Source organism: Aquila chrysaetos, chromosome 5, assembly GCF_900496995.4.
Source record: "Aquila chrysaetos chrysaetos chromosome 5, bAquChr1.4, whole genome shotgun sequence".
Taxonomy (NCBI): Eukaryota; Metazoa; Chordata; class Aves; order Accipitriformes; family Accipitridae; genus Aquila; species Aquila chrysaetos.
Window position 1 is genome coordinate 49,542,601 of NC_044008.1, and position 24,155 is coordinate 49,566,755.

A 24,155-nucleotide genomic window follows, 5' to 3' on the forward strand; every position below is an offset into this window, starting at 1 on the left:
TGAAATCAATGGAATTTCTGCCTGCTTATACTGGAGCTTAATATGGATTTATGTTGCCATAAGTATTGAATTATGGCTTCACAGAACAAAACAAAAAGGAGAAGTTCAGCTCTGTAGGGGAAAAATTAACTCAACATAAATATCTTTAATAAGACCAAGAGTCCAGATTGTGCTGTCTGCATGGCAGTACAAACAGTACTATACTCTTCAAATACTCCCAACTGTTTTCATATAATTGAAGAGAAAGGCATTACTCGGTCTGAGTAAAGGTATCATGACCCAAAGAGCACACAGGAGGACACTACTCAAGTCAGGGTTTCACATAATGATGGCCTATTCCCATTGACTTCAGGGGGATTTTCACTAAAGAGTAAAGGAGTGAGTCACTGATTTATATCAACCTTCTCCTTCTGCCTTCAGTATGAGGCTGTGACAATCCAAGGAAAATAGACATTCCAATCCAGACTGACACTGCATCCTCAGCCGGTCCCATTGTGCCCCAGTCCTGCTGCACACATGTTCTCAGCTTTGTAATTGCACAACTCCCATTAATACTAAGGGAGTTGTCTGCCTACAACAGATGAGAATATGCATGACAAATAATATGCAGATCTGACATCATAACAATCCCAAGAACTCTGGGGAAAAAAAACTGTCAGTCACCCCATTTTGTTGGCTCCTTCAGATCTCTTCTCCGGACAAATGTTTTTTCTCTCAAGCCTTTGGCAATTAATAAAGCATCTCTTCCATTAATCACAGAGGCACAAATTTTTAGGGCTGTGGATGTGCAGTAAAAATACACGTCATATGTACCCGTCATGTTGGCACTATGCTTGCAAACGTGGCAACCAAAGGAAAGAAACGGCTAGCCGGTATCTGCACAGCGCATCCCTACACAGTCTGGAACTGGATCACTAAACTCAGCCAGAGAGGAGCACGGGGATAAGTCACTGTATTCTCACCTATGCTCTGGAAACGTCCAAGTCATTCCTCTGTGTTTGAACAGAATGAGAGTGAACATTAACCCATGAAAATTCACACGTTCATCACAGGGCATGAAATCCTCAAAGTACTAATGTGTACCATTTATGTTTTCTGTTAGGTTTCATTGGGGGCTTGAATAGTCTGTAAAGGATTCTTAGCAAAGTGTGAATTTAATTCAGACTCCACCTATAAATCAGTACTGTTTGTCATGAATTATGCAAATCCCTTAAGCATTTTCTGACTTTTTTATTTTTTTGGCACTCTCTGCATATCTGTACATTTTATCACACTGACGTTTCACTGGTATTTCAAGCTTGGGCCCGATTCCCACAGGGCCAGTCGTCTGGTGGAAGTCACGAGGCATTTCCTCCTCCTGGGTCACTGCCCATGTAATCAGGTAGGTAAAAGGGAAGGCTTTTCAGAAGGAGAAGACTGTGAATTTCAACTTAGCACTTACACAAGTAGAAAAATATATGGAAAAATTCCCCTATTCTGATCTCTATACCTATAAAATTGTTTTCTCTTTTGGAATCACTCTTGGATTTTATACAGCATACTGCACCATAAGCACCTCTTGGAGTTTCACATGGGGCAGTTCAGTTCTTGCCTGCTATCCATCCTTGCGACATCAGCCTGGGGCACAGCATGTTATTGCTGGACAGATGCCTACTCACAATATGCTCCTTCTGTAATACCCCCATTTGGCGGGCAGCATCTTAATATTATTATCTTCTGGTATTTGGCCTGACACAGCCAGCTCCCAGGTTCATAAGGGGAAATGTATTTGTTTCACTGATACCAGAACTCTCTTGTGCCATCAAGACTGAAACACAATGTATTATTAATGGCCAGAAGCCAAAGGCAGGGGAGAGAGGCAAGCACATTATACAAGTCACAAAATTTTATGGACCTATTTTGGAGGGCAAATGACAGGGCTCACCTCTTCCTTTCACCATCTCAGGTGTCCTTCTCTTTATAACTATGTTATTGTCAGCCATGCAAGCATGCATTGTGCGCTCGCTCCTCCTTTATCCACTATCATCATCATTACTGGATGACAGCAAGTAATGTTCAAGACCAAACTCTCCAACCTCACACACCACACCAAGGCCACAGCCGAACATCTTCTACTAGCCTTTCTCCAAACAGCACCTGCATGGCCCTTGCAGAGTCAGAGCCTGGTCTCAGCCCTCCAACTCCCTGACCCTGCTGTGGAGAAATCCAGCTGACTTTTAAAGCATCTTTATTTTTGATCTGACGAGTATCTTAGGCAACTTCTGCCCCCAAGTTCACCTCATTCAGTTTGACTTTGTGAAGAGCGCCCTTAAGCCTGTACAAGCACAGCTCCACCAGGAACATGAGGTCTGCGCACACAGCCATAACTGGCAAGGATGGATGGGAGAGAGTCAGAGAAGAATTTGTTCCTCTGTGAAAATATCAGAGCAAGTAAATCTAAGGCTCTCCATCAATAGTGAAGTATTGCACATTTACAGGCAATAATCCAGAGTGGTGATGAATCACAAAATACAAATGGAAGTCTCAATATAGGATTTCATCTCTGCACAAGTACATGTATACTTTATTGACAGAAAAAGCAGAGACAAGATATTTGTCATAAAGCTGGGCAATCTGGAACTGGGATAGGGGAAAACTTTGCAATCTTCTCTCTAGGGGCTATGTACTATTGCGTGCCTAGAAAAATCTAAAATGAAGTGCTGTAAGTCAGTCTTGCCACAGTTTGCCTTGTGAATGAAAATTAAACCATTCGTAGCACTTTGCCTAGGAAACCTCCACCTACAATGTAGATTTTTGCATAATTTTTTAAAAATTATATTTTTGTTACTAAACTCTGTCCACATTCTTACTGAGAACCAAGGAGGGGGGGAACTAACATCTGTGTGGGATGGGAATGTAAGTCAGTGGGTGGATTCTGAATACTGTTAAATGATTGGGGAAAAAAACATGTTTATTTGTTAAAATGGAAACAATCGGTAATGACAAGGGAGCTGAAATATTTAGACAAAACTGTAATGGAACCCAGAGGATGTTATTTAGTAGTTCTCATGAAAAAGAGAACCTCCCATTCAGAGTGTTGTACACATTTTTGTAATTTTTTTTCATGGGAGTTCCTAAAAACTGTGGATGCTTTTGATCTGTCTGTAAGATAAAAATTGGATCCTGGGATCAAGGTGCTGTTGGCAAGGTCCCTCCAGAAGAAGTCTTGAAGGATGCTCTCATGGTCTGCAGTACCTAAGCCTGGGAACTCAGCTCTGCTCTAATACTGTGCAAACACAAGGTGGGGAATTCAAACGTCTCCACCAGTAAATCAGACTTTTTAAAAAACAGAATTTGAAAATCTGCACACTGTAGCCACAACAGGACCTGTATCCACACAGTTTCTCCAGCATGAAACTAACCTAGAAAGTTCCTGTTCTGCTTCTCCCTTTTCTTATTTAAATCCAAAAGATTTTTGTGATTTGGGTATGGTCCCATCTCAGCTATATCAGCTGATACTTCACCTTTTTGTCTTAGACCACTGGCCTCTTTCAAACTACTGAGCCCCTCTACAGCATCTGTTTTAATTAAGGTGTCCTGGTGGTTTTCCTGGAGAGTGCCATCCTCCCTGGGACACTGGCATATAGCCAAAAGCAGCAGAGGATGGGCTGAGGGAAAGATAAAGATGTGTGAGGTGGTTCAAGAGCCACATGGCAGACAGCGTCCATCCAGAGGGCCGGGCTTGGCTGGGACCAGGAGGGAGGGATTTCCCTGCCTCTCTGCTAACAAAAAAGTATTCCTTGGGACATTTGCCATTATCCTGTGTCACATGACACCAAAAATGGTGGCTATTTCCAGGCACTTCCCCAGAAGCCATACCTCAGATTCCTCCCCTGCCTCCATGACCTTTCTCTTGTCTTTTGCCTTCTACTAGTTGCTTCATCTTCCGACTGCTCCTTACGCTGGGAGTGATAGCTGCACCATGTGTAACTGATCAGCACAAGGGTTTTCAGGTCTAGAGTACTGAAGGTCTTCATATAATTTAGCACAGAAACAAAGAACATTGAAATGTTGGTCTACAGGGTACAATTAGGGATTTCTTGGATTTAGATCAGTTCGTATGTAAGTCAAAGGCAGCTGTTACTAATGCACAACTATTCGTCCACAGTCCAACATGCAAAGTACAACTCCAGCTCTCAGATTGTTCTATGACAGCTGTAGAAAAATAGCTTCATATATTTGGGGCACTTACAGAAGTATATTATTAACTCTGTACAATAAGGGCAGACTAAGAATAAAAGTTTGTCTCAAAGACATTGCCAGAAATGTGTTTACCCTAAGTCTACATTAAAAATTATATTAAACATATGTTTGCATTCATATTTGGGCAAAGCCTAAGATTTTCAACACCTTGGCTTGAGACACCAGCACTAGGATTATTAATATCATGCCCTCAGAGCCTGTATATTTGAATCTCATTTCTGTTTGCTGGCAATAATGCAAATTATTTGCTGGCAATAATGCACAAGAAATAATGCAAATTCTGATTTTGCTGACATAATGTAGTTGAGTAGCTGTATTGTTGCCACTTTGCAAAAACTGAAAATGTATTTTAGCACATATTTCAAGCCATCTGTATTTGCCAAAATAACGCTTGGAACAGATACCTGTTATTTACATGCACAGTATACAATTAACTAATCCAAATGCACTGAGGTCTTTAGGAGTCTGTCAAATTACAGACAATGGCATTTTCAGTTCTCTTAGACCAACAACAATGCAGTAATAAGCCCCATTTTGTTCCCAGTGAACATTTTGTCACTCGTTTCGGCAGAAGCAGCATCAGGCTGAATGCTGTGCCGCTGAAGTTCAGCAGAACACAAGCTTGGCAAATTTGCATAAGAGAGACAATATTTAGCACAAATAAGTGAAAAGAAGCACAGTGAGAGGAGGTTTTGAACACTAGAAAAAAAGACATGCAGACTCATGAGTTTAACTAAAAGTTAATAATTAAACTTTAAAACATACCTGTGCAACCAGTTGTGCCTTTCTTGCCTGAATATCCCATGTCACAATGACAGATAAATGAGCCTTTTGTATTCTCACAGGTTCCACTCAGACAGATGTTTGGATGCAGATCACACTCATTAACATCTAAAAAAACGCATGAATTAAGATTCATTAAATAAAATTCTTAGAAAGTAACTGGCAAAATCTCTTGAGATATGATGTTTTGGTACAAAAATGGGTCTACGTATGCAAAAAGAAAACTGCTTAGGTTAGTTATTCCTTACCTAGTGTACATTTTGAGATCTGGTTTAACACTGCTATATTACTATATCTGTATTAACATACCTTTAATTCCAACTTTCCTTAAAAATAGAGACTAAGAGTCAGCATATTATCCAAAGAATGACTATGACTATTTATTGATGCTTTCTATGTATAAGTATATATGTGTATACATTTATATAGGCATGCATACGTTATCTAGTTTTGTACAAACATTTCTCCTCAAATACGCTCCAGACTTTTAATTTAAATGTGAAAATTTGGTTTTGGAGATACACTATTTCATTACTTTGTCTACCAACGTACAGCACTTGCATGTAGTTTTGTCTTAGAGACAAGTTTAAATTAGTACTGGTGATTTATCTTGCTAGAAATTTTCCACGGTGTCATCCACCAGCACTTCCTTTCTGTAAGCACTCTTTCATCTGAGCGCATAAAAGCCTCACTGGAAGAGGACCCAAAGATACAATGCTATAGATGACCATGTTTGCATCCCAATTACAGGGATATACAGAGATTACATCTACATTTGATAAACATAGCTTGTGCAATGGGGCTGGTCCTGTGGTCAGGTGGCCAAAATTAGGGCATAAGAGCAATACTCTTTGAATATATTGTCTGACTACTTGGAAATAGTGCCTTAATAAATAATTTTTCCTTATTTAATGCAGATTGGAATATATGTACTTTCACTTACCTATGCAAGTCTTCATGTCCTCAGATGCCATGAATCCATCATAGCAAAGACACCTGTATTCTCCTGGGATGTTTGTACATTGGCCTCCATCGCAGATGTTAGGATTGTCTTCACACTCATCAATATCTACAGGGAAAAATCAGATTAAAATACGCTACCTTTCTGCAATGCAGCTAACCATAATCATGGCAAGCAAACATTTTAATGCTCTGATAAACATGACAAATCCTTGCAAATAACTGAATGGTACATTGCAAAATTGTCCTGATGATTAGGCTCCTCATCTCCAGGTAAACTCAGTGGCAAACATTCCTCTCAGACTCCAGCGGGAACAGGAACCAACTTTGTAGGTAAAAAAGTCATTGACAGAAAAAAAAAAACCCAGAACCTTTGTCACACCACATGGCCACCTACAATTGGAGATTCTTGGATGCAATCCATCATTGTTGAAGTCAATGGAAGCTCTGAAGTCAAATTCAGTGACAAAAATATCAGACTTTACAGAGCTTAAAAAAGCCATCGTACATGCACAATACCTCTACAGGTCTCAAGGGTGGTGACAAACTGGAAACACAGAGTCAAACTCACGATGAGAATAATTACAGTACATACATTTATTTCACTACGAGATTTTATGTGGGTTTTTAGCATTTCAGCTGACTGGCCAGGCCAGCCACATAGTTTACATCCTCCAGCATGTAAATTGTTTTCTCAGTTCACGAAACTGGCCATCACTAATTGGGGCCAAGCTGCAGAAGCAGACACTTTATTATGTTAACGCAGCCATGCTAAGATCTGAAATCTTTCAGAGTCCCTGAGGTTATATTAGTGTTCCTTGTAAAAATCCTCAGAATCTCCCTGTGTCAGCACCAACATAGACCAGCAAGAGCAAAAATCAGAAACTCTTGCCTAGTGATAACATGGGAAAAAAATTGGCACAGAAAGGACAAGATTCAGGAACCCCCTCCAGGAGAAACGGTATAATTCATTACCAGACCGTTCTATTGTGGATTGCAGTAATTATGCAGCTACAGAAAATGAACTCACTTTAACTTAAAATATTATGTTCATTATTCTTCCATATTTCTAGTAGCTAGTGCTTGTGTGGATACACAACTTCTGCAAGGAGGAAGGCTGACCAGTCCCTGTTCATCTTAACAGGCAAATAATGTTGGCATGGACATTAGCCTGAAAATGTTAATTTGGAACAGAATTTGAATTAACATGCAGAATTAAGCTCTAGAAATGGGGATAATAATGACAGAAATAAAGAACTTTATTTACTAACCTGTCACTGTACTAATTTCACAGTTGGGGGAAAATCAGCTGACAAAGAACCTGTTGTTTCTCCTAACTGAGCTGATTATTTATGCATAACCTCACCAATTCAAACCTGACCTACTACTGAACTGAACGGCATTCTTACCAGCTCAATTATCAAGAAATATATTCCGTAATGGCTTCCAGCTTTGTGTGATGTTAAAGATAGGACATGTTCACACAGAGAGCAAACTAAAATGTAAAACAGGTTTTTCACATACTCAGGTCACAGTGCTGCTATATCTCGTATCATGCACAAACATCTAACAGTAAAACCAGATACGCAGTGCAATGAGTAGAAAATGTCACAAAATACACTTTTTCTTATTTTTCACTCAGTTTGGGCAGAGGCAAAATTTCAGCATGTGGATTTTGAATATTCACCAGATGCTTATATATGTAATTAACATCTCTTCAAGAGAAGGCAGCAGCATTTTTAGGTAGGTGAAGGTGACCCCTTACATCTCTGGATATTTTCTTAGGTAGAGTTTGACTTGACATCCAAAGGTGTCTGGTATTTCTGCTATTTAAACCTTTTTATGTGTTCACTATTGCATTCAAGTCTCTCTTAGGAGGAGAGTATGAAAATGAATAGCTAATAGCTATTACTGGTTGGCCTATGAATGAAATTCTGTTCTTCAGAGTCAAGGCTGGATATGAATATGCAAAAATTCACAGCTAAGATCAGATGCTTTTTTATTCCTTACCCAGGTAAGATCTGACTACAAACTTCTATGGACATGTTTATGGTCAAGTTAATTCGTGGACAAAACCACTGAGAATCCACGCCCTCCTCACAGCAAAGGCAACTGCTTCCTCCCCTTTTTCATTTTGACAAGGGAAAGATGATAGTTCTCTATTTCAAAGGTTTTAGTTTAATATACAGGAAGGTGCTCTAAATGATCCGCTCTGTTTTTGGGTTTAGAGATGTCTTTGGTGGCTAAGGGCAAGCAGCAGTAAAGCACAGAACTGTTTCTAGCCAGTAGACTTGAGATCCCTAGACTGTTCAAGTATACACAGTCAAGCCAAGAACATGAAAACAGAAGAGTGGACCAGAGACCCCTGCTCCCCCCAGCTCCGCCCTTCCCTCTCATGTCCTTCTAATCCAGTCACTTGGGTTTAGATTTTGGCTGAGGCACAATTTTGATCAACTGGTTTTATTTTTGCATTGAACAAGTGCCCCAAACACCAACGTTTGGGCAAGTTTTTGTGCGAACTTGCCTAACTTGACCTAAAGGAAACTATTTCTAATCTAAATATTTTAGGTTTTGAAATACTTAATTTCAGGGTCAGTCAAATTTGAACTCTTTCCAATTGATTTCTTTGAACAAGGGTTCAATGTTTGCTGAAGATTGGCTACTTCAACATCTTTCTGACAGTGTAAACTACAATGGGAGGGAAAACTACATTTAACTATGCTTTAAGGCTCTTTTACCCTTTGGAATGGTAGCAAGTAGCCTCAGGGTAATTGAGACCCTGATCAGAGGTCTATAAATATTTATGAATTCTAAATGTGAGCTCTCTCTATTAATTCAGTATAGAAAATTCTCCATTTGTTCAACTACAAAGGCAATTCTATTCCAAGGGATTAACCCTGTTATAGTTCTCATCCTCTTCAAGGAGGTCTCGGATGAAATTGGCAAACAGCTGGCAAATAGTCACATGCCACAGCAGGCCAGTCATTGTGCAGCAAGAAGTAAGAGAACAGTAGGGTAGAATTATCTTTCCAGTAACCTATGTGGAAATCCTCAACTACAATTCACTTACTGGGATTATGACTCCCAGACTCCCAAAGGAGAACAACTGGCCATTACAGAACTCTGAAAATTTTCTCATAAACCCTGTTTAAGAGTGCAAGAGAGCTGTTTCCTAAGAAAGATTCACACTATTCACATTTCAGTTTGTCTGAAAGTCATTCAGTTTTGAAGTAATGCAGCATACTTGCATTTGACTAAACAAAGAATTAAAAATATGAATTTTCTTGCTTGCTTAAAAGCAGATACTGTACAACCACAGAACAGAGCAATCAGCTCCTTTTCTAGCATTTCTGTCTATTCTCTCTCCAACATAACCATACAGTACACATGCAGAGCATTCTGGCTTCTGTTCATGATGATTCTTTCCATTGACTTTAACACATTTTGGATTTGGATTTAATATAGTACCTTAAAGGAGAAAATTCATCTCCCACTGAAAAAATTACAGCTTTTTGTTATAAAACTCAGAATCAACTTGTACACTTTCTGAAATTATGAAGAATCAATTCCCTTCAAAGCAATTCAGTCTACAGTTGTCCAATTCTGATACTTTGGAGATGTTTACTTTAGAAAAAGAACTTCATTTTCCATGCATTAATTACTTCTTTTTTTTTCCAGTATATTTGTTACAATAGCTTTAATCTTAAAAAGAAGATCCATTTTTAAACTGTTGAAATAAAACCTTCCAGTGGAAAAGTTCCCCAAACCTCCCTTACCAGTGCATGTCCTGTGGTCTGGCATGAGTGCAAAGCCTTGTTTACAGCTACATTCATAGCTGCCCTCTGAGTTTGTACAGAAGTTCTCACAGCCACCATTCATTATACTGCACTCATCAATATCTAAAAAGGAGAAAATTACAGTTAAAACCCACAATACTTTTTACTTTAAAGCACATTTCAAGGACACACTTTATGTCAGCTTCCCAGAACAGCATCAATCCAGAATCTACACTTGATATCTGCACACTCCTTGAACATTCGAGTGTTTGCAAGTATAAGCATTAGGATGGATGTGAGGCAAACCAAGGAGGAAAAGAGATGATATTACCTGACTGCATACACAAATACCTCTGCAATTCTCTTTCTACATATAAAAATACCACTGTTGGGTTACCACAGCATCATGAGGGCAACAAAGTTTTTGTAAGGATCAAGGGAAAAACTTATCTACTAGGCAGAATTAAAGCCAGTGGATTTTTCATGTATTTCCGTGACACAATAAAATGTAGGCATATAAAAGAGTGCACAATATGTGATTTAAGCTAAATGTCATTTACAAAACATGGCTTTAAGGAAATACTTACTGGAAAGGCCCTATATTTCTGACAATTCCAGACCAAATTAGGAAAAATTCAACTGAACCACATTCTACTCCATGGTCTGTCAGGATCATTGATTTTTAATAAAACATAGAACTCAAGATTTAACAAGGTATATTCCCTCTTAATGATCAAAGTCTGAAGTCTTAGGCCATTTAAAATAGTATGCTATTTTATGCATCATTATTGATTTACTAGAGAAAACAATTTATTACACAGTTAACTGTATCACTGCCATAATTTCATTCATTCCTCACAATAATAGATGTGCACATTTTTTTTTTGCCTACTGTTTTGACAGACTGTACTAGATTTTTGAATCACAGTTAAAAATGCCTTTATGCAACTACTAAAAATTAATCAATTATTTGTGTTTTATCTTCCCTATTCGCTAGAGATCCCATGTAGATTTTGTCCTTACCAACACAGTACAACTTGTCAGGTGTGGACTGATATCCAGGGTCACAAGCACACTGATACTTTCCAATCAGGTTGACACAATGTCCATTTCGGCACAGGCTGGTGCTTAGGTCACATTCGTTAATGTCTGTTGCAAAAGAAAGAGAGGAATGCGTTTTAGGTCTGAATGAAAATGATACTAAAGCAAACATTGTAAATGCATTTGCAGCACAAGAGCGGTATAAAAAGCTATGCACAATATTGATTTTGCCTGCATGTCTTACCTATACATGCAGAGATATTTGGTGATATCTGATGGCCTGGAGGACAATCACACCGAAAACTTCCCTCTGTGTTGATGCAGGTGCCGCCTCGGCAGAGAAGGGGATTGCGCTGACACTCGTCGATGTCTGTGGGGAGAAGGCAAGGAACATCACTGCAGGGGCCAGCACTGCCACAGCAGCATTCCATCCCTCCCCATAGTCTGCTACCCACCACAGCACCATCTGCCTAGATTGGTTCTGGAGCCTTTCCTACACCTAGTCATCCCTTACACCTCAGTGCAGTTAAAAAAACATAAAATAAAATAAATTCAAAAAAGGCTTCTAAATTTTAATCTACTCTAACCTCAAAGTACAGGACGGTGTCCCACTTAGCAAAATGGGGATTGTGGGGATAAATTTAACATCCTACAATCCTGAACCTTCCTCATTTATGCTTTGGCATCCTGCAGAAGCTGTGAATTCACATTTGGGGTGGAAATCAAGTTAAAGTGAGCTTTAATAAGACTCACAAAATGAGATGGACCTAAACCTAGGTGCAATCAAACCTTCAAGAAAATACAAAATAAACAAAAAATAAACCATGTATAGCATACTAGCCCATAGCATACTAATGCACATCTACAGTCTATAAAAAACATACCCATGCAGTTTTTCATCATCATAAATCCACTTTCATAGCCTTCAAAACATTCACATTCAAAGTCTCCAGGAGTATTGACACAGATGCCTTGGCCACAAAGATCAGGAGAGATGCGGCATTCATCAATATCTGTAACACAAAACACATTCACAGTATTTTCAAAGGAGTTCAGTTTTTCCTTTTCAAATCAAAGGTATGAGAGATATATCCATGCAGTTTACCTGTGCAATTCCTCTCTTCAGAATCAAGGGCAAATCCACTGTCACATCTACACTTAAAACTGCCAATGGTATTTCTGCATTTTCCATGGGTACAAAGACTGGGGACCATTTTACATTCATTGATATCTAAAAATGAAACAGTAAGGACATATGATGTTATCACTTCATACAAAAAGAGTGCACAAAAGAACAATGCTGACTTCAGAGCTCATCCTTTCTCATGGTAATGACCCCTCCTTTTGGGAGAATTGTAGACCACACTACAAACTGGTACTGACTTCCACCTAACCAACAATATAGGCACTCTGCACTGGAATTGCCAAAAGCACTTTCTGCCATAAAATGTTATTAGTCTCCCCTTTGTCCTGCAGGATCTGATCTGCAGCTCACTGAAGTCAACAGTAAGATTTCAGTGGACAGAGGATCAAACCTACAAAGGCAAAGGGAGCTTTCAAAAGAACCACTCTGTCTTCTGGTTTCTGAGAAAAAAATGTGACTTCCATGAGTCACAGAAAACATAAGCATAAATAAAAGCACATGTCACATTTCTTTATGAATAATTAATGGCTTAGTAACTGTTTATAAAACTAAGGCTGAAACTAACAACAGCAATTGTCATTCATATATATTTTCCCCTCCTTTCAGACTTCAGAATGTTTAGGTTTTGGGTAACTGGCTTTCTTTATAAACATATTCACATTCATTTGCGCTTCTGACATCGTCCAGCTTAACCCCACTGGTAACCCCTGAAAGATGGCTTTCAGCACATGCTGCTAGGGTGTCACTGTGTGATTCCCATTTAATGCTGGAAGTTTACCAACAACAGTCATAACAAGACTTGGTTTACAGTAAATTAAATTCTGCTGATTTGAGCTATCATACTGGAAACATTTTTCCCTACTTCTCCAAGTAGCTCCACAAGAAATTCCCAAAATTATTCACCCTCCGTTGCCTGCTCCACAGTAGAATTAGAAGTTATTGCACCCTGCACTGGTAAAAAGGATTGCTCATTCAAAGCTGACTGCTCAGTTTGTTCCAGTTCTTGTAGCATGAGGTGCCAGGTTTTCAAAGCTATTCCATCAGCCAGAGATGCCATTAGATGCAACATAGGAGGCAAAGTCAGGCACAGTTTAACCTTTCTAGTTGTCCTGGTTTCAGCTGGGAGGGAGTTAATTTTCTTTCTAGTAGCTGGGATATAGTGTTATGTTTTGGATTTCATATGAGAATAATGTTGATAATGCACTGATGTTTTCAGTTGTTGCTAAGTAATGTTTAGTCTAAAGTCCAGGATTTTTCAGCTTCTCGTGCCCAGCCAGCAAGAAGGCTGGAGGGGTACAAGAAGTTGGGAGGGGACACAGCCAGGGCAGCTGACCCAATCTGGTCAAAGGAATATTCCATATCATATTACTTCATGCCTAGTATATAAACTGGGGGGAGTTGGCTGGGGAGGGCGGATTGCTGCTCAGGAACTAACTGGGTATCAGTTGGCAAGTGGTGAGCCATTGCATTGTGCATCACTTGTTTTGTATATTCCAATTCTTTTATTATTATTATTGTCATATTATTATTATCATTATTATTTTCTTCCTTTCTGTCCTATTAAACTGCCTTTATCTCAACCCACGAGTTTTACTCCCCCCTCCCCCGCCCCGATTCTCTCCCCCATCCCATTGGGTGGGGGCAAGTGAGTGAGCGGCTGCGTGGTGCTTAGTTGCTGGCTGAGGTTAAACCATGACACTAGTAGAGACACAAATTTAATGTTTTGAAGCTGCAATATTATATGGTATTTAATGGCCTGTGATACAGACTGAATTATCTTGTGTTTTATTCTGGCCTGAATTTCCATGAAATCAAATTGGATTTTCAAATGTGCCTTAAGGTGAGTGAAGTGTCCGACCATGACTGAAATCTTCAAATCCACAGGAATTGTCTGAGGAAAGAGTAAAAGGAAAAGCCAGAAGGATTTGCTGGCAATGAACCACAAATGAATCACACACCTTTAGAGAAAGGTTTCCCAGTTATCTCTATCTTCGTAGAGAACCCGGATCCTCTTGGACAAAGAGCTTCAAATTCAGGTGATCCCTTCAGAGGGCACTCCTCACACTCAAAGCCCCATGCTGCCCCCACTGAACAGCAGCAAGCATCCATTCGGTGTCGGCCTGGTATTTGTGAGGTGCATTGCTCATCCTCATGCTGCAGGTAGCAACTCTCCAAGCGAATGTCTGTTGGGCAATTGAACAATATGTTGAGAGAGAAAGAGAAAATTTAGTTCACTGCAGAGGAATCCTTTTCCAGAATCCCTTCACTGGACAGTTTGCTCCATGTTTCTGTGGACTCAGAGGAGTGTACCAAGCACACTGCATAATTTCTAACAGCAAAATATTAACGCTAAACTCAGAAATTAAGAGCTGAAGTAAGTTTAAAGCACCATTCTGAAAAATGGTGCTCAACACTTGAAGTAAATTTTGGATCAGAAGAGAATTTTAAGCATTCCAGCTTACCATGCCTATACAAGGCCTTTTAATTACTATAAGCTATGCCTTGTTCTGAGACAAATCTTAGGCATTTACTGTCATAAAGGGACAAAGGTGCTTTGGATGGACAGCATACAAAACTTTGATATTCTGTTGCGCTCTCCATTAAGGTGTGCGGTGTGGCTAGGGACACCACATCCCTCCTCAGACGCCTGAGTCCCAGCCCACAATGGTGTCCCATCCCGTCCCCACCCCTCCTCTTCTAACCTTGGTGATTTCAGTGGGGCTGCGGATGAAATGTTCCAAGAGCACAGCTGATCTGTAGGAATGTGTCAGATGAACAATCTGGAACTAAATCAATGCTATTCACCAGCTAGCAGATGGTGATGGGCTTTAGCTACTACCACTGGAAGCTCTTCATATTCCAGTTGAACTAAGTTCACGTTCCTGATTGGTTCCATTTGAAAATTACTTATGGGGACAAAAATAATTTTCCTTACTTGTAAGAAAACATGCAGCGCAAACATTGCTCACCACATAGATTTGCTCTTTCCTAGTAGACCTGTAAATAGAATTAATACCTACCAAGACATGTCCGTCCAGAAGCATCTAAAGTCATTCCACTGGGGCACTGGCAAACAAACGATCCCAAGGTATTGACACACTGCCCATTTGTACAGACTCCAGGAAAGACCTCACATTCATTTACATCTATTTCCAAACAAAATGTGAATAAAAGTAATAACTAGCGTGCTAAACATGAATAAATCAGAAAAAACAGGAACATTCTAATGTTTGTTTTTTAGGATAAAATACAAAATCACAGCAGTTTACGTGGCCTGACAAAATCCAGAATATTTAGGTTTTCCTATGCAAGTCAGCCAGAACAATCACAGAAATCCGCTGATGATTAGAAATAATACACGTTACTGTTTGCCATTCCTACATATACTGAACTCAAACTCAAAAGTAACAAAAAAGGGAGGGGCATTTAAAAATTATATCAATTTTCATACTCACTGTGGGCCAGATTTTTGAAGCAAATGCACAAAGAAAAACAAAGGTAAGTGCATAATGAGATTATGCATTATTCCAATGAGATTAAGTTATGTTGTAATTTTTATGTTTTTTTAAATTTTTGTATTTTTAATGTTTGAGTCATATCAGGCACACCTTTGCATGTCTGGAAACTATACCACCATTTGAAATCTGGCCCTATGACCTTGTCAGCAATTAGTAACTTTATATAGATTAAAATAAACTCCTTATGACTGCACACAGAGTTTAACTTCATTAAGTAAAGATTATGTTTCTATATTTAGGTGACAAATTTAGCACTTTTGGGTAAGGCTAATTTGATTAACTGTGTTAGCTTGGCCTGAGCATAAATAAATGTTTAGTAATCTAAGTGTGGGGTCCTCCCACCGGTGTCCTTTGTGAAAAGCATATGCTTCACAACTGCCTTTAGGAAAAAGCCTCTAGCATTAAATATGGCCCAAGATGAAGCATGACAGTTTTTAAGACAGGAGATGATAAGAACAAGAAATGAGAAAAGAATGACTCTGATAACCTATAGCTGAACACTCATGTATGGAGTAATCAAGAAGTGGATAGGTTGGACTCGCTAGGCCTCCAGACAAAACTCCTCGCACGAACAGACTCTGCAGCTCTCAAACTGCATGGAGCAGGGTGGAGGATAGATGTGGGGTGAACATCAGTGGCCCCTGACCTTGAACAGATATTATAAATAAAAGGTCCATATTGACTGGAAGGCAGGAAGTAAAGCCAGTGGACTATTAGAAACCACTGAAACACAGTTCATGGCCTGTGAACAATATTCCAGCTGACAACTCCAGGGCTCAGCCGTAAACCAGAGGAACTCTGCCAATTTAGTTTGCTTATTTCTTTGCACAAGGTCCATCACTCATTTTACTTGGGCTGTGTATGGGAGAACTGACTATCACCTTTTGGGAACTAAACTTACTCCCTTGTCCTGTCTCTCACTTGCCAGTAAATTTCCTAGAGATCTTCCCCTATCGTGAAAAATGCTTATGTTGGTTGAAACCCAAATACGGCTTCAGTAAGTTAAAAGCAGAGGAAACTACTCTGCAAGATCTGGGGCTATCCAGGTCCCATTGAAATGAGGAAGATTAAAGCATGTAATAGATGTAATCCGAAATGCTGGTAAAGGAAATGCTGAAAACAGTTATGTCTACATCTTGGATGGATAAACTTTCCATCCCAGCAGTGTTGAAAATGTTCTAAGACTTTCCTTGTGAAGACAGATAGGTGGGGCCACTTTTTTTTCCCCCTCCTTTTCTTTCACTTACACACTCCAGAAAGTGTTGCTGAGGTCAGATAAGTTATGTACAGTGGGTCTACAGCACAGACGTGCCAAGGTATTCAGTCATCATTTGGAAAGCAAAGAATATGTGTGAGGGTGTTCCTTTTTTGTTGTTGTTGTTTTTTATTTTATTTTTTGTTAAGGGGAAAAAACAATGTTTCTTTATGGAAGCTACATATGGGAGTAATTTTTTTTAAATATTTTAACTGCAGTGTCATGTCAGATGTTGTCAGTCAGGATGACCCACAGCAGTTTGAGACTCTCTGAGCTTCTGCATATTATGGAAATATGCAGTACTTTTCCAGGGGTTCAAATCAATTCAAATGAAGATGAAATAGGGTGGGACCTTAAATTCTCACAGAATAGTATAGCATCATCTCATACCAAGCAAAAAGCTACACATTCAAAAAATCTTTAACCTTTTCTTTCACCAAAGTTTAACTGTGTCCTGATGACTTTTTTTTTTTTTTTTAAATTTTTGAAGACAATGAAACTATGCTTTGGAATATGTCAGATCTCATATAATGTTGCATGGAAGAAAGCCAAAGTTAAGGAAAAAAAACAACCAAAAAACCAACCAAACAAAAACCGTTCATGTGAAATAGTCTTTAAACATTCTTTTTCTAAAGCATAGTAATGGCTTGTCATACCACTGTATCAATACTGCCATGTTTTATAACATATATAAGATGCATACTTTGCCCAAATAGGTTACTCAGTTAACAGTATTTGAAGAGAGAGAACCATCTCCTTATACTGGTAGACACTATATTTGCAAGTGTGTACTTTGAGATAAACTGTGAGTATGTAGGAAAGTTAAACAAACTGAAACCAAATTCATCCCTGACATAACTCTAATGAAGTCAGTGGAACTACACGAGGTAAGAATTTGGCATAGTGTTCCTCTATGCTAAATTAACCACTTAAATCAAAACACTGGCATTTTTTCATTCAAGCTCTGATTCATGTTAAGGCAACAATAAATACCTTCACACAACGTTCCTCTTATTCTTGAATATCCCTTTTGACATATTGGGTCTGTAAAACAAACAAAAGTGAACTTTTAGAATGCTACAGTCCAAAACTCACCATTAACTTATTGTGCAAAACTGATCATGTGAAATATTATCTAGAGTTTACTGCTATGAGAAGTCTGAGTGCTTAGACAGTATCTCAGTATTTTCTGAAATAATAAAGAGATAAGATGGGGCAACTACATAAACTCTATATAGAGTGTCAGCCATTATCCTCTTTTGCTTCCCATCAGTTAATCTAAAGAGTATAATAACAAGGGCTACTCCCTGTCCTCCCTCCATTACCACACCAAAGATCCATTTGTTGCAAACATTTTCTTGGGAGCTCTGGGGAACATGCATCTATTGCTACATCATTAGGACCTCTAGATCACTAATTATGACAAACCATGCTAAAGTTACACACTATAGGTGTGGTCCTTTCCCTTCAGAATTTAAACTTGTAAAATGTTTTCTATAAAATCCAGAGTTAGAACCTTCTATAGCTACATGCTACCTCTCAAATATTAAGACTTCTCTTTTTCAGACTGAGTAAGGAATGAGGGCTTGATAATAGAAAAAGTAAAGTTATTTGTCTAGCCTGTGCCCAAAACTTCTATGACAATAATCTTGGACCAACCTCTGAATAGAAAAAATCCTAGGTTCCTGAGGAAAATGAACAGCGTTACCTCGTTCACATGGTGTACACGGGCTTCCCCAAGCAGCGCCTAGTGAGGAACAGCATTGGGACTTCAGAGTTGCTCCATTGATATTTATTTCACATCTTCCATCCACTATGTTCTGCCAACAGGTACCCTTAACAGTTTCTGTACGGAAAAAAACCCCAATGTATTGTCATGCAGATTGTTTAGCATCATACCTTAATATATTTGCAAACACACTTGAATTTAACCATGAAAAAGAATCATCCTTTCATTATGACTTACCACATCAGATCTGAATTTATCCTTCTCTGTGCTGGACTATAGCCTGAAATCACCCCAGCACAGAGCCCTTGCAAATCCTAGTTTATGCTTATTGACTTTAACAGGAAACATCTCAACACCATTCAAGATCTGAGTCATTGTATTTATTATGACTCAGATTAGAAGCACATGCAGAAGTACAGGGTAGATGTGAACCCGTTCTAGATCTTTCATTAATCCACCAGATCCCCCAGTCTGGATATCTGATCTTCCCATATAGGGAGTGGCAGGAGATAGCTAAGGATCAGACAGAACTATAGTTCCACAGTTTTCCTCATTGACTAGGCAACAGCAATAAATTCCCGTCCCGCCAGAACAGGTAAGGGAAGAAATTATGAGTCCACAGAGTATCTGAGTCACAGCATTGTCTGTGGCTACTCTTGAGCTGGTCTGGACTGTACCCAACTTAGTCGTGCTCCATCTCAAACAGAAAACTGGCCTTTCCAGAGAGCAGATCTTAACAAGAACATGTCCACCCCTCTTGCAGGAGGAATTAAGTGGGTGAGCATAGCCCTGAAGAAGTAGCCTTAGCATTTCTGTATTTGTTACAAAAAAATGTCCTCTCTCTCAAATTTGACATAGAAACACACCACGCTCCCCAGTACTAGTCACACTTTATGTGCCCACAGTAACAGTGAAAACACTTTCTTAACATTGTTTCTGTAACATTTTCTACTAAATTTATCTACACAAGTTATTTTAAAATATTTTCTAAACTTGGTGTACAATGTTTGTATGTCAGTGGACATTTTTATCCAGAAAACATAAAATCTTCAGAAGAATAAATACCTATGCAGATGGTTCTGGTTGTATCCAAAGTACTTTCAGGAGAACACTCACAAGCGAAAGAGCCTGGTGTGTTTTTGCACACCCCATTAACGCAGGGGTTAGATTCGCATTCATCAATATCTAGAAGAGAAACACACTACCATTAGTGCCAGGAAGTGTTAACAAAAATACATACGGCCTTTTTCAGCTTAGGGAAAAATGGAAGCAGCTTTCCTCATGACCACTTTTCCTGATACTCTGTTTTTCTATTATGAAACTCTTCACAATAGACTAATGATGCATGTGTCCTAATGACATACTACCACGTGTACCAAAGCTACATTGAACTTGGAAGCAGCATCTCATTTTTCAGTGATATCCAGCTATTGCCCTGCTTTGTGTGGATGGACCGTCCTGTTTAAATGATCTGAAACACATCCTGTCTATGGCTCAAAAACAGTTCAAACTAGGAGCTGTCAGGCTCTGTTCTCCACACAAGATAACAGACTTGTAAAACTTGGTTCTTCTCAAGTTTTTCTCACCCTTGGCACAGTGTGGGCCCACTGGTAGCAGTCAGTAAGGAGAGTGCTAGTACAGACCTAATACAGGCTATTCCCTGAGGTTACCTAATGCTTTCATTCTGGCCTTGTCTCTCCTCATTCCCCTACTTTCCCATATAATTTCTTTATGTTTTTTTTTAGTTCTACACATTATATCCTCATCAAGGTTCAAAGTGTTTCTGGCACAATCTGAGAACAACCCAAATGAATAAAACTAGGATGAAATGGAGTGTTACCAATTACCTTCACATGTCTTTAGGTCAGGAGTGTATACAAATCCTTTCGGACAGGTGCAGGTGAAACTTCCAGGGGTATTTCTGCATTGCCCATTGTCACAAAGCAGCATGTTCAGCGCACATTCATCAATGTCTATAATGAAAATCAAGAACTTTTTAAGAAAGGAAACATTTCTGGAATAGAAGCCAGGGCAGAATTTCCCTCCCAACAGCCACATTTCATTAGATTTTGTGTATGTGGAAAGGAGACCAGACGGGGGGGGGGGGGGGGGGGAGATTGAGAGAGAGAGAGAGAGGAGAGAGAGAGAGAGAGAGAGAGAGAGAGAGAGAATACTCACACACATGACTTGCACTATTTTTCAAAGACACTGAAAAGATTTCTAGATTCTTTTAGTAGACAACAGGCTTGGAATTTCAAATGGAAATGCCCATTCCAAATAAACTAATACTGAAGATCCCACTTACTGCACCTTCCTTCTTCATGAAAACTATCATTAAAATAATGGAAACAATAATAGTTACATGAATTCAAACCACACGAATATTACCTAGAGAAAAATTAACATTTTAATTTTGTTATTTAAATAGGGAAAAAAAAAAAAAACAACCCACTTTGTGTATTTTTATTCACTTTTTCCTGAGCTTTATTCTTTAGCAGGCTGCTTTGCTTTTATAAGACCTCGTACTTCCTTTCTACACATATTCATAATATGTGACAGCCACACCATGGTTCAAAATAAAGCTGGGAATCACACTTTCATCTTGCCTATATTGTGGAATAGGTCTATGCAGTCTCTGATTCCCTGGACAGCAGCCCCCACAGTCATGAAAGAAACAAGGAGAGGATTGGTTTCGAAACGTTTGCTGGTCATCCTGGTCTTTAAATCACCATTTTTTCCAAGCTGGCTCTGAACTGTCATAGATGTTATGGTTAACAAGGCCAATGCAAGTCTACACTTGCTTCAGAGGTGAAAAATTTAAATAGAAATGCTAGTGCTAAATTTCAAGAGCCCTTAGGAAATCTTTGGAAGAGCTGTGGTCATTAGAGAGAAGTTGCAAGAAGGTGGCAATGGGCCATAACTGGCAGGTGAAGAACAGGAGAGACCCCGAGAGCAGACAGGAATAACTGGCTAAGTCAGAGAGGCCTCAGAAAGTGTTGAGAGAAGTTAGAAAGACTCAGAGGGTCAGTGCAGCAGCTGGGAACAGCAAAAGTGCTAGGAAAAGCAGGGAGATTTGTAGAATAAAACAGACTGTGTGGGAAGCTTCACAGGAGTTCAGAAAAATTGAGAGAGGGCCAGGTGGAACATTATGGAAGAATGGGAAACAGCTGTGATGGAGGATGGATGTGGGCTGCAACAGGGTGGGCTGGGTTGCAGCTGGAAAGCTCACAGATGGATAGGGAGAAAAGAAGGGATGCCATAAGCTACAGGCAGACACTGAAATGGGACATGGATAATTAAAGCCAAAGAAGCAAATGGGAAAATGGGATGAATTACAGCATGACTTTTATCAAAGATAGATCAATTCCTATTTTTTTAAAAATAAGATAGTGGATAGTTTAGACTGGGATAACACAGATGACTTAAGCTATTTAGGTTTAAGTAGAGAATACAGAACCCAAATAAAATTATTATGTAAGCTGGAGATAACAGGAAGGAATTTAAGAACTTTAAGGTGGTTCCAGAGCTGGCTGAAGGACAGATTACAGTAGGGTATATTAAAAAGGGGAGTAATCACAATGGAGAGAGGATATTAGCAATGCCTTTCAGAGATCAGTCTTGGGACTGGTCCTATAAAATATTCATTGCAATGCAGAAATAAAAAATGAATGGGATCAAAAACTGTGGACAACACTAAACTGGAAGTTATTACCAATACAGAGAATCATGCAAGACTAAATTAATCTTGACAATGTGAATGAGAGAAATAAGATGAAATATAATCACCAATGACCAAAACCACCGTGCAATTAGGGACCAATAACAATAATATGCTATAAACCAGAACTCATCAGCTGAAGGCTATCGAGAAGAGAAAGCTCTGGATGTAACTCCCAATTAGAGGTTGACTTTGACTGCAAAGTATAACATGTATTTGAGAAAAGACGAATGCACTCTATAATCAGTTTAGGCAGGATATTCCTAGGGGCGATGGAGAACTGCTGTCATCACTATACAAGGCACTGGTCAGACCTCATCAGAACACTGTATGCTGGTCAGATCAGTTGTGTTCAAGAGAAGACTGCAGCCTCTGCTTTTATGAAAAGACTGAAAGTGTGGATTTGGATAGTTTAGCCAACAGATTTTGAGAAAGGATATGATGATTCTTCATAAATACTTTGTGGATAAGTGGTGACATGGTGTTAAGTCAAAGGATAATATTAATACAACATCAACTGGTAATAAAATGGTCACAATTAAATTTTAACAGGAAACCAGAAGAAATTTCTAATTAGTTGTGCAAAGGAGGTCTGGAACAATGCACCAGTGCAGAAGTGGAAGAAAGGAATCTAAAGGGTTTTAAGTTATGGGCTTCTGATGGGACCATGTAATGGAACAAGACAATTGCCAGAATTAAAATTTGTAACAGGAGTCTGCAGGCATCTGATGGGTTTTTTTACATCCCAGATAGTTTGAGAAGAGACTGGACTGCTACTTATTTGAATTCTTTTTATCCCATGCCACAGTGCTTCCACCAGTCACCTCTAAGGAGCAAGATTTCACCTTTTCTGTGATGAAAAATTTGGCTTTAGATTTTTTTCACTTGTACAGCACAGGAAATCAGCCCTAGCTAGAGACACCATGCCATCAGATTCTGCTGGTGCTTCCAATGACAATAAATTTTCCTGTGTCTGGCCAGTACACTTAACACAGTTAAACCAGTAGCCCTGTCTGAAAGTTGAAAGGGAATTTTCTCCAAAGTCAGAGTTGGGAGAAACCATGTAAGTCTTCTGTAGCATATGGGATGGCTGTCTTCTTATGATCAGTTGGAAGTTTTGCTTAAATTCCCTGCTCTTGGAGGCACCTAGCACACTGGTGATCCTAGATCCCTCCTGTGGTGTACTGTAATTGCAGGATCTGGCTTCTTTTGATTTTGAGAAACATCGGTACTGGAGAGTGCATGTTCAGTGGACTTAACTGAACTGGATGTTTATGCCTGGTTGCCAGTGATTTGAGTCACTGACAGCAATGGTCCCTTACAGTCCCACTGAGCATTGCAAAGCACTGAAATTAAAACAAGAATTCAGCATAAACATCCAGAAATATCAGAATTGCAACTAATGGATCTGATGAAACACTGAAAAAAAAATGTGAAAGAGGATAAACAAGCATCAAACTTCAAAATAAAAATTGGGACATTTCATACCAATGCAGTTTTTCCCAGTTGAATCCACTTCATATCCAGGGTTACAAATACATTTGTATGTTCCATGCAGATTCTCACACCTTCCATTTGGACAGAGATCAGTATCCAGTAAGCACTCGTTAATATCTACACAAAGGTAAAAAAACAAAACCAAAAAGCGGAGTCAGTTGTTGAGGGGTTGTGGGGGTTAATTCTCCAAACTACAAAAAGATATATTTTCGATATCACTAACATTGGCTGCTCCATATTTATAATCATGTAGTTCTCATTAGGGAATTCACACCTAAATATTCACACTCAAGAGAAAAAAGCATCCTTTTCACACTGATTTAAGACCATTTCTAGCCCATAGACATTTAAGAGACTTGCAACTGTAGTTAAGAACTGGGATATTAAACTGGGGTCTTACATTTAGAGGCACATGTACTAATACCCCCTGTATCTCCTGATTCATAGCATTTCCAGATGGCATCACTCTCCAAAGCACAAATATCCCTCCTT

At 39.2% G+C, this 24,155-nt stretch overlaps 1 protein-coding gene across 2 annotated transcripts in view; it reads right to left on the bottom strand.

The window, feature by feature from the left end:
- The window catches only part of FBN1 (fibrillin 1), a 158,934-nt gene that overhangs the window by 45,628 nt on the left and 89,151 nt on the right, over positions 1-24,155 (bottom strand). For both annotated transcript variants that reach the window (XM_030014786.2, XM_030014785.2), the window contains exons 19-32: positions 23,655-23,780; positions 20,296-20,421; positions 19,514-19,633; positions 18,428-18,565; positions 17,713-17,763; positions 14,967-15,092; positions 13,905-14,129; positions 11,908-12,033; positions 11,687-11,815; positions 11,047-11,172; positions 10,785-10,910; positions 9,762-9,884; positions 5,969-6,094; positions 5,008-5,133 (exon numbers count right to left, since the gene is read on the bottom strand). In XM_030014786.2, the coding sequence (XP_029870646.1) occupies positions 5,008-5,133; positions 5,969-6,094; positions 9,762-9,884; positions 10,785-10,910; positions 11,047-11,172; positions 11,687-11,815; positions 11,908-12,033; positions 13,905-14,129; positions 14,967-15,092; positions 17,713-17,763; positions 18,428-18,565; positions 19,514-19,633; positions 20,296-20,421; positions 23,655-23,780 (1,794 nt within the window). The remainder of the gene's footprint in view (positions 1-5,007; positions 5,134-5,968; positions 6,095-9,761; positions 9,885-10,784; positions 10,911-11,046; positions 11,173-11,686; positions 11,816-11,907; positions 12,034-13,904; positions 14,130-14,966; positions 15,093-17,712; positions 17,764-18,427; positions 18,566-19,513; positions 19,634-20,295; positions 20,422-23,654; positions 23,781-24,155) is intronic.